This window comes from Micrasema longulum, unplaced genomic scaffold (genome assembly GCF_059751315.1).
Source record: "Micrasema longulum isolate JH-2025_06_02 unplaced genomic scaffold, ASM5975131v1 h1tg000284l, whole genome shotgun sequence".
Lineage (NCBI taxonomy): Eukaryota > Metazoa > Arthropoda > Insecta > Trichoptera > Brachycentridae > Micrasema > Micrasema longulum.
This window is the reverse complement of record NW_028277488.1, coordinates 504383-519315: the sequence shown is the minus strand read 5'-3', so window position 1 is coordinate 519315 and position 14933 is coordinate 504383. Positions and strand designations below refer to the sequence as shown.

At 33.2% G+C, this 14933-nt stretch overlaps 1 protein-coding gene across 1 annotated transcript; it reads left to right on the top strand.

The window, feature by feature from the left end:
• Positions 1-2242: 2242 nt before the first annotated feature.
• Rab2 (RAS oncogene family member Rab2) lies at positions 2243-13470 on the top strand. The gene is made up of 5 exons (XM_088224463.1): positions 2243-2415; positions 5301-5460; positions 7992-8147; positions 10212-10392; positions 11607-13470. Exons 1-5 carry the CDS (start codon positions 2370-2372, stop codon positions 11703-11705), a joined length of 642 nt encoding a protein of 213 aa, XP_088080589.1. The 5' UTR covers positions 2243-2369; the 3' UTR covers positions 11706-13470.
• The last annotated feature ends 1463 nt before the right edge of the window (positions 13471-14933 follow it).

Here is a 14933-nt window from a genome sequence, read left to right as displayed (position 1 = left end):
CTATCGCAACATTATCGGTGGATTCACTTATGTGGAGAGATGACGGATGGTAGTCCGGATGCTGTGTTTGGACGAACACATAATGGATGATGTCCTGGGCGGAGATCTGCCATGGATAGAGCCATGGGCGGCTCTCGGGATTCGGTCCCGTGGCGATGGTGACGGCGACAGCCAGCTGGAAGACTGGCCGGCCGTGGTTTGGACACACGCGCTGGCGGTGCAGGTAACTGGCGTTTCTTTGGAGGACGATGGATGTCCTGGATGTGGAGGGACCTTCGCGGCTGGAAGGTGGCCTCCGATGACCCTCGTGGAGTAGTCGGATTCCACGAGGTTGCTACGTAGCACTGGCTACTCTGTGCACTCACTGCACATAAACTCCCTAACTTCGACTTCCACGCTGCATCGTCTCCACGATCGAGGGTACGATTGCGTAGACTCGACTCACTTCCCCGACTGTCGACCGACTCTTGATCGACTGTCTTTCCTGGCTCTTTTGCGACTCTTTGTTCCGACCGTTTGGGGTGGTTTTATAACTCCCAAATAAGGAGGTCTCTCCTTCTCCCTCTCACTTATTTCTTAAACTCATTGTCTCTTTTCCACACTTATTCATAAACATCTCGTCATAATTAAAACTAAAATATTATGTTCTGCATATTATTTATTATAAAACTAAATTATAATTAATTAAGATTAGAATGTATATAATATTAAATACGTTAAAACTAATTAATTAAAAATAAACATACACTAAACATGGAAAACTAAATTATTAAACTAACTTATACCTATAAAGATTAGAAAGGAATCATTAATTTAAAAAAATTGGAAATGATTCGCCTCCTAGAGTAGTGGTTGGCGCGTTAGCCTACCACACTTGAGATCCTAGGTTTGATTCCCGGCAAAGTGGATGTAAAATACCTTCATACATATTATAAAATAATCGCTGATACGTTGCGATTGGCGCACTGGTGCAGAGCCTTAAGGACGAGCGTGGATGTAAAAATGATGGCGCAAAAGTTAATTAGAGTTTTAAGTTAATATGTGGCAAGTTAGAATAATCGGCGCGCGTACGAATGAAGATGTATGAAAATTGAAGAAGAAAGGTTTGTGTGTATCACAGAGGAGTTAATTATGCGTTTTATTTTGTTATTTTTAAATAAGTTTTTAAAATGCAAATATTATTTTAATGACTATCGGTTTGCGAATTATTATTAAAAAGGTTATGTTTTTCCCCAGCGGAAAACATGGGTCAATATTTATTGTTAAAGTTATTATTTTCAATAGTAGGGTTTTGGAATTTGAGGTAATTCGCCGCTCGGTCATTTGAATTTAACCCGAGGTCGTAATTGACAATGGACAAGATATTTGTAAATACCTAGTAACGGCTCTGGTAAATGGGGATTTATTTTAATGTATTTATTTGTAAAGGCGGTAACTAAAATGGGGTTCTTTTGAGAATTGGCTGGCATGAACTAAAAGGTTATATTTAAATGCATTATTGCTGAGAAACCCCATATTAGAGAAAACAAAAGAATGTATCGGAAAATTATATTTAAATTCGTATTGAAATATTTTGAAACAACGTCGCGTTTTTTCCCAATACAAATAAAGGTTGATTTATAATCTAAAACGAAAATACCTGCTTATTTTACGGGGACCAAAGATTTTAATGCCTGCATATTTTTGACAGGTATGTTTAGCTGGTATCAAATACAATTTCCTAAAAAAAATAATTAAAAATCATTAGTTTCTACGTGGTTTCTAGATATACACGTGATTTTTAAACAGCATTTTAGGTTTTGTCCGTGCTAAGCAATCATAATCAACATGGAAAAAAATGCAAATTAGTAAAAATGATAACATATTATACGATAACAATCCGTTCTACAATACATTATAAAGAACAAAAGCAATGATTGAAATACCCAACATCACTGCTTCTGGATTGCAAAAGACTATTTATGTTTTTATTACTTTTGACACCACCTTTCCCTACAACTTTGTACATTATAACATGTAAAGTTACTAACTATAGGACTAACAGGAATCCCAAACAAAAAAAATAACCTTGATTACCTTCTAAAATAGCGCTTTATAATAAAGTATCCCTTATGAAAATAATAATTTAAGCTAAATATGGTCTCCATAATAATAACTAATAATAATATCGCAGTTGTTTTCTCAGTAGTTAGTAGTTAGGTACTTTACTCTTGTATTATTGCTGCACCTGTAAACGAAATGTCAGTGTTTTTCTACTGCATGACGTGCGGACAGCTGTAATAATTATAACTGCGATTTGCTTTGTGCTTCTGAAAAGTTTCCAATATTTCATAACTAATTGACGTGAAAGTAATCTAAAACAATTCACAATGTCTTACGCCTACCTTTTCAAATACATTATTATCGGAGATACGGGTAAGTAATTGATTTTATTGCCCAAAATTGTCCTTTGATTTTTCAGGTTTATTGACTTTTGAGTTGATCATCGATTTTATTTCGTTTTTTAAAAATTCCAAATAATTGCAATAACATTTAAAGCGAGAGTATAAACGATAAACGGGGAAAACAAACCACAATTGTTCATGTACAATTGACTATATTTCATGACAGATGTTTTTCTCATTCGCGTATTTACGACGAATTTGTGTTTATTTCATTCAGAAAAACTACACGAGCATTGTTACATTGTTAGTCATATAATACATTGCGCGTAGTTAACGAAAACTAATATAGGTACCTCATGCGTAAAAAGCCACCATGCTTTATTTAAATATCATAAAAATAATATTATTTAGGGAATTAATTACAACGATTTATTCGAATCTTGCCGTGATTACATTGAATATTTGCACGCAATTCATACAGAAATCTTTGTGTGGTATGTTTTGTTATTACTCTTTAAGTAAAAAGTTGTTATTAAAGATAAATATAATATTCATTTTCTTATCAGACTTATTAAATTAATTTAATCTTATTCATAATAATATCAAAGTGTTTCAACTTACTGGAAAATCCATAAAATAAGCACTTAAAATACAAAATATGCAACAAATAAATATAAACAAATCCTATGGTTCGGAATGCTCTCCCAGCAGAAATGCTAAATTGTGACAGTGAAGTGGTGTTTGGAATCAAAATTTAAAACCCAAATTAATCACTCTAAATCGTTTGAATAAATTCTGAGCAAATCATTGCCATTTTTTTTTATTTTACATGAATTTTAATTCAGATTTCATTTTTTTTATTCACAAAATTATTGCATAACTAGCTTTTACCCGCGACTTCACTCACATGGTATTGGGGAGAAATTATTTAGGTAATGAATTAGTTGTGTCGTCTATCAATAAGAATTTTCCCAAAAAAATGATATATTTTATCGGGGTTGAATGTAGCTTGGTCTTCCAAATATCGCCATGATAAAAATACTATAGAAATTTCAAGAATTCATTTCAAAATAATTCTCTCCGACATCTCACCTAACCGCCTACTCATTTTCAAATAATATTGCTAATTGTTCATACAATATATCATAAATATATTTTTTTAATTTAGGATGAAAAATAAATATCCTGTTTTACTTCTCACCTCTCCGGCTATCCCTTTGCAAAAAAATATGTCAATCGGCCGCTCCGTTGAGACGTGAAGGAAACACAAACAAATACACTTTCGCATTTATAATATTAGTATGGATACAGTGTATATTTTTTCCTGGGAGTTACATATCATAATACTAGAGCATTTTAACATTAATATAGAACCGGGCTGCTGTCCCGTGATTATTTTCGCAGACTCATGAATCAAAGGTCCGAAGTTCACACTTCTCTACCACAACTTTCTCGTTTTCTAATCGTTAGTTATTTAAGACTCGTTGAAAATGTCCTCCAAAATGAAAATATATTTAGGTAAATCATAAGAACGCAAAGATTTCTCAATCAGATTAGTATCCATCTGACGTGACTCAGCGCATTCTGAGATAATGATTTTTTATAATTTGATTACAAGCCCTGACACGAAGAAAGAAAGAAGGGAATAAATAATTGAATTTATAAATTTATTGCATAAAATCATGTTTGTGAAGCACACGTTAACCGTAATAATAATACATCGCAGCATCCATAAATATATGCAGAATGAGTCATCATTAGCCAATTACCACATAAAGTATTAGTGAATTCCTTTATGAAGCAAAAGTGCTTATTGACCCGCATAACAACCTTCACACACTCCCCTCAATATTACTATTCACGTATCTTATCACAGTTTAGCTTATCCTGCACAGTGTAATGTACCCTGATATGAGCTTACTGTATACAAATGTCTATTCCCTGATTACATCCTAAACTTGCCGAAAGATAAATAATGACCACAGGCAACAGGTACTTATTCAAGGACTCACAACCATTAACATACTACAGCAGTGATGGAGAACATTTTAGGGAAGGAAATATAGAATTCTAGGCATCTACAGGACTTATGACCTGTCTACTTTCATTATCATTCCCTTTCCGCACTTAATGTTGCATATGGCACTGCATTGGTACACCAATCGCAGTGTATCTTGATCGTTTTTGTTACATGAAGGTACGATTCAGTTACGCTTCAGGTACCAGTCCAGGGACTATGAAAATATTCTAGTGTGAAAACACCCTTTTAAATAAATATTTTATATCAACCATGTCGGGAATCGAATTCGAGACCTCTTGCATGGTAGTCATTTGCCCTGACCATTACACCACGAGGCCGACGAAATGTCTACTAACATTTATAGTTATAATTTTATTGTTTATTAAAAGAGATCCTATGTAAAGAATATTATAATAATAATTCACCATTCTGCCTATATTTAAATAGCTATATTCCTTCAATACCACCGAAGCTTCGAAACTACACTGCCTGCTACGTCACGAATTCTGTTCAGCAAATGATTGAAACAACCATCTGAGCGGTGAAACATAACCGACAAGAAACAATGAAAGCATGGGTTTAACTGACTTTTATTGTACGAACCGCTGACTTGCAGGCATTCTGCGACATCGTTTGACATGATCCGGTTAGTTTGTAGGCAACGAAAGTTTGTTTGGATTTCTGACGTTACAATGTTGAACACTGTACAATTGTAAATCTCAGATTAGATATATTTGATATGATATATTATCTTACTCTTAAACCTGGTATGAAGAACCACTGTTATAAGGATGATATTCCCATCCATATTCTAGTACTACGCATAGCCGTAACTTGATACCAAGTTTATGAGCAAGGCCATACGAGTGATACTAAAATGTTGTAATGTTACGCAGGTGTGGGCAAGTCGTGCGTCCTGCTGCAGTTTACGGACAAGCGCTTCCAGCCGGTGCACGACCTCACCATCGGAGTGGAGTTCGGGGCGCGCATGATTACCATCGATGGGAAACAGATTAAACTCCAGATCTGGGATACGGCTGGGCAGGAAGCCTTCAGGTTATTTCCATTTTATATCATATCTCTATTCTAATACTCGATGCTTTTGCAGAAATTTCATGTTAAAACTCCATAGTTTATTATTTTGATACAAAACTTCCAATCAGCTCCACGATTTAGGCTGCTGTTTCTTTATTGACCATCGAGCTTTACTACGAGTATCATACTTTTTTAAAATTTTTATTTTTATTTTTTTACAATAAACATAATAATAAAACAGAGTATAAAAAAAATAAAGCATAATTACATATCAACGAAATACATATTAATATAAAAATAGTAAACAAAAAATCCCACAAAGGCATGGCCTGTTCGTGGGTATACAAGAAAATGTTCATGAATTTTTGCTCCTATAATAAAAAATAGACGGTTATAATATATTTGTATAACATAAGAAAGAAAATATAAAATATTCTGTAAAAGATAATATGGTATTTGTTTTTGTTTATAGTAATTAAAAAAGGAAATAAAAAATATTTTAAAAAAACACAAAAATATTCCTTATTATTAAAGAGCAACAAAATAAATAATAGAAAAAAAGAGTTCATATCTTTAGTTTGAATCCAGGATAGTGCATGTTTTTTAAAAGAAGGAAAATTTGAAAGTTTGGAATCAATGAAATATCAGTAAAAAAAGAATTAAAAATTTTTGGGCCTATAAAATATGCATGTCTCTGTGCGAGCCTCGTTTTACAATGTGGTATTTCTAACACACGATTCCTTCTTTGACTTGATCTATTTGAATTACTTGTAAATAAATTTTGGTTCTTAAATATATATACATAACTTATAAGATACTCAATAATTACTGTGACTGCCCCCTGCATGAGACGTATCAATTAAATCCCAATACAAATTTACAGCGTCATAACTGGAAGCTCTATTGTCCCCAATTCCACCTCAATCCTAAGAAAAACTTCCTTTCCAGCAGAATAGTTTCATTCCATTTCGGTCAACCAATTCATAAACCATGTGGATGCCTTTTTGAAGGAAGAAGAACTTGGACAAAAAGCCGTACACAAGATATAGGCGCATCAGCAAAGGCTGCCTGCCCATAACGAATAATAATATTAATATGTTCCCTAGAATTGCTATTGTGTTGGTTCATGTGATTGAACGCTGGATACAGATCTCCGCAGTAATATAATAAACTAAACCCATTTTTCAATGTAAAAAGGTTTGAATTTTTTACTGAAAACCTTGATGAATTGGAGATGTAGCCCATTCGGTTATGTTCTGAGACCCTATTAGATTAGATCGTGCTCTATAAATTCAAACAATACTTAGTGTATTGATTAAAATCATAAATTTTTATTTATTATGAAATTTTAAGTACTTAATTAGGACAAAAGGCGTTCAAACATGCAAGCTTTTAAATGCAGAGTAAAGGTGAAAAATTACAATAAAAATATCAATGGCAGCTATGTAAACTATTGTGTATAGAGAATATTTTCATTTCTGGACAGTCAATTAGAAAAATTAGAAAAAAAAATCTATGTTTCATATTATCATTTTGAAATAACGCTGTCTATAATTTTTTGAACATTAATAACTATAACTGAAAAATAATTATTATATACAGGGTGTTCATTAAACCCTGTCACATCCGAAACCATGATGATCAGTATGAGCAAGAAGACATATTGACACATTAAAATATTTTTTTAGAATGAATAAAATTTATAAAAAATAAAATATCAAAAAAGCAAATAGTTGCGTACTTCTCCAGGAATGAAACGAGGAAGAGGGGAGTCTGATACTGCGCAGCGCTCCCCTCACATCTTCCCTTCAGAAGTAAGCAACCATTTGTTTTTTTAATATTTTGTTTTTAAAAAATTCTTTGGTCTAAATATTTTTTTAAATACGCTAATATGTCTTCTTGCCCATACTGATTATCGTGGTTTCGGATGTGATAGGGTTTAAAGAATACTCTGTATAATTATAACTGAAATTGAACATGTTAAATACTTAGGACTAACAATAGACAGACAATTGACATGGAAAATTCATATCAACAATTAAATAAGCAAAGTGGCCACATTATCGTTTTTTTTTTTTAAATCAAAAACTTTGTTCCAAAAACGGAAAAAATTATAATGTATGAACTAAAATATGTTATATGTAACTACTATGGGGAACAGGAAATCAAAATGACAAACAGACTACAAAGACAGCAAAATAAAATATGAAAGTTAGTATATGACCTCCCTTATCTAACAGTAACTAAAGAGCTCTTTCAACTAGAATCCTTAAAATTTATTCATAAATTAGCCACTGATGTAGACGAAGAACTAAAACTTGAAAAAATTGTATATCATATACAACCTTCTAAAACGAGACAAGGACAATCGATACTAATAAACCGGGGACTGAAATTATACAATAAACTACCAGACAAAACTAAACAAAAGACTCAGACAACCTCTTTTTTCACACGGTTCTGTGTGGAACATACCCTCGGAAAAAAAAGATGTTCCTGTGTAATTAAAACTGTAAATTTCTTTTAAAATTGTGCATATGTATATAATTAAGGTCCATAACTCGGTCTTACTATCGCGGCGCCGCTGGGGCTCTGCTGGTCTACGACATCACACGGAGGGAGACCTTTAACCATTTGTCCACGTGGCTGGAGGATGCTCGCCAACACTCCAATTCCAACATGGTCATCATGCTTATCGGAAACAAGAGGTAATTTATTCAAAAGTATACTAAAATCTTATGGGTCAGATATTAGAAACATCACTTCGTGTCATTCGTCAACAGAAGCAACATTACTTATGATTGAACTGTTAATTATTATACATGGATAGTTTAAAAAAAAAAAAAAAAATTCCTAAAAGGTACATGTTTTAAAAAAATTCTATACAGATATGTACATCTAGTAAATGTTATCACTGTAACTCTCCAAAAAAGAGACTAACTCTTGTGCTTGGAGAGTGACTTACACTGTTGTGTACTTGAGAAAAAAAAAAACCATAGGATATATAAAGAAAAAACATAAAACAATAATACATTCATACTTATTAAAATTTAACGTAGTTTTTACACGTGTTCAAAAAATTTCTTTAGATTTACTTTAAATTTCTTATTGATGTACAATTTTTAATAGTTTTTAGTTCAGTGAGAAGATTATTATAACTTTTTACACCTTTGAAGACAAAGCTATTTTGACCATGACTTGTGTGGAATTTAGGAATTTTAATATTATATTGGTATCCTAGTGACTTATTCATCTCAAATTATTTTATTTTTTATATATTTGGATAATAGAATTTATTTTATAAAGAGTGTCTACTGTATGAACCTTAAATATTTCAAATAGACTTTTCGTATTGAATGTTGAGGGTTTCTTTAGAATTACTTTAATAATTAATCTTTGTACTATTTTAAGAGGGTTTAATATATTGGCGTATGAACCACCCCACCCTACAATACCATATTGTAACAAAGATTTTACAATTGAGTAATAAGCTATTTTTAAATTATTGATTTTTAAAATATTCCCTAATCTAATAAATATGTAATACATTTTCCAATTCGTTTAACTAGTTCACTAATATGGTTTTTCCATTTTAAGTTTTGGTCTATGTATACACTGAGATATTTCATTTTATCTGTTGTATCAAGTACTGAACATGTAAGATCGCAGTTAGTTTTGTTGCAATTACTTTGGTGAATAATTAATTTTACTACTGAAGTTAGAAAAATATCTTAGGTATGCAGTGATAGAAATCTCAAATTTTAATTTTAAAAATCCCATGAGAAATAAATACGGGAACTTGGAACTAAAGACACTCAAAAATGCCCTTTCTGTCATGCTCTGTGCGCCTGTTACAGACATTTTATTTTTAAAAATCCATTCATTTTCTATGATAAATTAAGTTAAATAATACTCTAAATGCATTGAAATTGAAACCACTTCAAAGTAATTAAATTTTCACTGTAATTTAATCAAACTTTGGGAATATTTTGAAATGTTAGAGTCATCTGTCTCCATCGGGTGGTTGTGGTCTCGTAGCTAGTGTCTCGGACTCACGGGCCAAAGGTGCGTGGTTCGAATCCCACTCTATCATCATCATTCCCTTTCCGCACCTAATGGTGCATAGGTCACTGCATTGGTACACCAATCGCAGTGTATACTGATCATTTTTGTTACATGAAGGTACGATGATCAGACTTACGGTTCAGGTACCAGTCCAGGGAATCCCATTCTACCCCAACTTAATTACCATTTTCTAATAGTGAGTTATTTACAACTCGCTGAAAATGGCCCTCATAATGAAATATTTGTGTAAATTGTAAGAACGCAAATATTTATATTACTAAAAAAAAGAAAAAAGGTACAAATTTGTTTTGCAAATAATTGCAAGACTCACGGTACGCTGATGCACATAGAAATACATTTTTTTTTTTCCATAGTTATAAGTGTTTAATATGTTATAGAATTTAAGAGATAAGATTATGTACATATATATATATTAGAGCTTAACTATAAGCACCTGCTGACGAACTGCATTTTATGCAGTTCAGTAGGACTTGATAACTTGTGTTTTAATTTTTGTATGTTTTTGATTAATAAATAAAAAAAATAAAAAGTAATGTTCACACTCAATATTTTAATTTTCAATTTGTAACAAAACAAACATCTCCATTGGTTTGCGCCCTTCCACAATCACTACATCACGACAAGTGGCTAGCGTCAACCGATTGAGTTCTTGGCTCCATGCTATGTATGATTTCTGGCGTTTCCAGCGACCTGGAGTCCCGCCGCGAGGTGAAGAAGGAGGAAGGGGACGCGTTCGCTCGCGAGCACGGGCTCGTGTTCATGGAGACCTCAGCCAAGACGGCAGCCAACGTGGAGGAGGCCTTCATCAAAACCGCCAAGGAGATCTACGAGAAGATCCAGGAGGGAGTCTTCGATATCAACAATGAGGTAATTTACAGTATTTCTGCTTTTAGTTCATTTAACTTCTGACAACCTTGTCCAGATGGGTAGGAAAGGATAAACAATTCTGCTAACCCGCTATAGTCCCGAGGATGTGGTGCTGGCATCTTGCTGGAGAAGTTGCTAGCACAGCTTTATTAGTATAAATGCTAAAGAAACATCTTACTATTCTGCTGTCGTGAAAAAAGTGGAATCTCCAATTCTACATAAAATGAGTTATGTTATTTTTTTGTACTTTAATCACTCGCCCACAGCCCCGTCCACTGGTTGTTAGGCAGTGGAGGCTAGGCGACCCAGTTCGTGTCCGCAGAACGCCTTCTTACTTTAGGTTGAAGGGTTCAAATCACCGTGTTCAGGAATCCGTAGAGAGAGAAGTCCAAAATCCATGTCATGAAGTGAAGTGAAGACGAGTAGAAAGCCGGGTCGGAGGGTAGATAGTTAATGCCAAACTTCAGAGAAGAAGTGATTGTTTATTTAACAAAGTGCATGTTTTATACCGTCAGCGCTGTGCGCCCCACCATTCAACCCCGCTGCGAGAGCCTAGGCCGTCGTGTACCGCGCGAGAGAGAGCGATAGAGGAGGTCGCCCGCCTGCTCTAGCCGTCTCACTCCCTCCTCATATATAGACATTTTTCCCATTAGTTACCACGCCAGTCTAGCGGCAGCAATGCAGCGAGAAACTATGCTGGAACAAATTCTAAATCGATAAAACTGTTTTATTAAAATAAAATAACTATTCTAAATGTCTCGATATGGAAAAGGCCTTCCCTGTAAGTTACAAATACTAGTCTTTATTCTTACTAGATATAGAAGTCGGTGTAATTTTTTCTGTGAGTGGAGCTTTGCTAGGAAAACGAGACAAGGGAAAACTGTGCCTTATTCGGTTACAGAAACATATGAAGTTGGTCTGGAGTTAATTTTAGTGTACCCGCGCTATGCACATTAACTCCATTCACTGAAATAAATATTACAGTAAATCTATTGTGATGGGTACTCCTAAATTAGTTCTCGCCCTGCAAGCGCGTCTCGAGTCTGGCCACTGAGTGGAGAGCGAGTGTTCTCATATTGTTTGATCTCCCCTCAAGCCTAGATCAGGATGGGAGTTAGTGCTCTAACTAGTATTAGAGCACTAACTTGTGCTCTCTAGTGAATATGTATAGGTTATTTCAGAACGCGAATATGTCATTTATTTTCTATTTCCAGGCAAACGGTATCAAGATCGGCGCTCAGCACTCTCCTGTGGGAGGCGCGGGGGCGGGCGGAGTGGGCGGCAAGGGGGCTGCGGGGGGAGGCTGCTGCTAAGGGAGAACTGCAGTCACCACCACCCGTCACACCGAGCGACTCCAGATTCTTCGTCGTACGATAATCTACCAAACAGTTTCACTATTGACATCCTTATGGTCAAATCATATAATATTATACAAACAGCTTGTATTCGTATCACCAAAGTAGAGATCGTGCATTTATCTTTGTCTTGATTTTTAACACTACTTACTGAATGCATCGGCAGACCGTTTCGGTGATTTTAATTTTACTTTTCAAAGGTATTGATTAACTTACAAGAGTCGTTTGATATTTTTCAAACTGAGAACAATTCTACTTCGGTATGACGTATCCACAATTCAGAAAATATGTACTTGACATTCGAGGAATATGGAGTTGGAAAATCATTCACATTTACCGGGCCTTTGTTGGTTACCAAAGTGTCTGAAACGGTCCTCCACAATAGTCAAGCGGTGACAAATTTTACACAAATTGGCGAATAATCGAGGACCGCTAATGTAAGAGTTTTAAGCCAATTATTTAATATTTCATAATTTTTAGAGGAAAAAACTTACTGTAATACTAAATATATATTTTTATGTTTAAGTTAATAATTTTAATTTTGCTGTGACTTTTTTTAATTAAAAAATACACAATGCTTAGCTCATTTCTATAAAGGTGTCTAAAGATTTATAAGATTTTACGCAGCGCAATATTTTACCGATACAAGGCAGAATTGGATCTGGGTATGAGGGAGTTTAGTTTCTTGTTTGGTGAAATCTCGGTCAATATTCTAGACACCTCTAATATCTCTAAATATGCTAAGAAACTTGAAGTTATATTTAGCTTTAGAAATCACATCTCAACTAGATTAACTATATTACATTACTGTTTAGTTCTCCGTAGGTTACAATGCGGATACGTGAAATATACAACAGACAAACCGGGCGCTAAATGTAACTCGCCGCCGGAGACATCCTCTGCTTCCAACATTTAATATTTAAAACATCGGGCATTTTAAAGATAATAAATAGAAACTGAAGATTTAGTCAACAATTTACCCCCTATCTTTTTACTCTTTATGATCGTAATTAAAAGGTTATCGTGATATTTTTTGTATTGATTGAAAATTTGTAGCATTTTTTCGTTTTCCCCGATAAATTAACGACTTTGTTTTAAACCACCACACAATAATAATTTTTATAAAAGTAGCTTTGATTTGGATACACCTAAAGCGTAGAAACAAGTGGTTTAAAATGACGTTTTTATTTATTTAAATAGGTACATACTTAATATTGACTGAAAACATTACATTCGTGAACATTTTTTTTCACTGTAATCATTGGGTTTACTATGTAACTCATTGTGTGTCAGATCATTATGAAGTTGATATGTCATTTCATAAATTAGGAAGTAGTTTATCGGTGAATATTTTATGCAACGGCCAATATATGTATGTATTTGGTACTCCATAATATCGTCGGTATACTGATATAACGTCATTCGAAATGTTACTCTGCTTAATACTTACAGTTTGCGTTATGTGATGGGCTAAACAACCCGTAATCTAATGCAGACATCAATTTTCAAATAAATAAATAAAGCCCTACAAATACATTGTGTCTGTACTGGGAAAATCAATTTGAATGTTTGATTCAACAAAATTATTTTCAACATATTTATGACATGATACGGACCCATGAAACCATTTTAGTTTCTTTAAATTGTTTCAATGGATGAGATTTCGAAAAAAAATATCTGGTAAATGAAATTAATGGTTTTCACCACAAAAAAAAATGAAAAATCTTTTAGTCAGTTTTTATGCACGCTAACTTTGAAACTAAACATAGGAGGATTTTATTAGTTGCTAAAGCTCAAAATATGACATATAACTGCATTTTTAACTTGTTTCTCAAATTTTGTCATTTAGAGGGTTTTATCTGTAAACTGACGATATTAACTATTATGATTCATCGGACAACTGTGCATTGACAATTTTTAAATGTTTAGCAACAAAATGTATGAAATCTGGTCTCAGAAAGGACTGTTATTAAGGAGTCTACATCGTACAAGGTATTAAACAGTGCAAATTTTATAAATTTTTTAAATCCCGTAATTTACTGAACAAAATTTACTGAAATATTTTAATTTTATTTATAATTATATGGTCCATTGATGTTACCGTAGTACATCGCCGCACGTTGTTCCGATTTTGTATTGTGAAAATACCTTGTATGATGCCCTAAAAATGCTTCTGATTTTTTTGGAATATATTTTGTGTCAGTTGAATTTTTATTAATGTTTATTTTTTGTACAGAAACATATTATTTAATCAATCTACCAATAAAGTTTTTTATTTGTTATTTTTATTTATTATTTTTTCTTCCTCCGGTGATTTGATAATACATGAATCTAATACATTTAACTAGCCAATAATTATTGTCGCACTAACATTTAGTTTTTCAAAGTGCATTTGGCGGTAATTCGATGGGTACAAAATTCTGACCAGTCTTCAAATAATATGAACCTTGACATAAACTAATAATTTGTACACTTCTCTTCTGATAAATTACGACAACAAAGATAATTGCACTTTTTCTTTAAAGATAATTTTGCACTAAAAATATTGCTGAAATCGCTTCCATCTTCTGTCATAAGTGTTGATGCTGATCGTCGCAAGAACAATAAGAGCAACAAAACAGATATTGGAAAAATGGTATTACAATTACATATTAGAAACTTGCCAGATATTTATTGGAATACGAAACAAAAATTAATTTCCGTCAAAGTCTAATACAAATCAAACATTTATTTATTTTTTGTTTAGTTAAATTATACCTATTAATATATAATATTAGTTAAACTCGAATTAACCCAACAGAATTTAAATATGCATTAAAAATAAATATATTATAATGATGCGAAATTTGTGTACTGAAATTGTATGGGAGTCATTTGAATTATATTGTCAAAAATTTCATACAGTAAATAATGTGTAAAAACATTCAGCCTTTATTTTATTACCACCCCAATAAATGAATAGATCTTTAAATTAAGTTTGCCTCACACACGAGAATTCCGGGTTTGATTCCCGATTCAACTGCAATAATAATAATAATTATGGATAACTTATATAGCGCCATTTTCGTAATATAATACCTCAAGGGCGCTTTACAAAGTGATTATATAAAGATATAAATTCAATTTTAACTTTAACATTTTAATTTTAAAAAAATAATGTACTTTTTCATACTACTTTTCTACCAC

Bases quoted from the DNA above. Each gene is read 5' to 3' on its own strand.
- Rab2 (XM_088224463.1), top strand. From the start codon at position 2,370: ATGTCTTACGCCTACCTTTTCAAATACATTATTATCGGAGATACGG. The intron at 2,416-5,300 runs GTAAGTAATTGA...AATGTTACGCAG, and splicing joins CATTATTATCGGAGATACGG to GTGTGGGCAAGTCGTGCGTC. The intron at 5,461-7,991 runs GTTATTTCCATT...TATATAATTAAG, and splicing joins GCTGGGCAGGAAGCCTTCAG to GTCCATAACTCGGTCTTACT.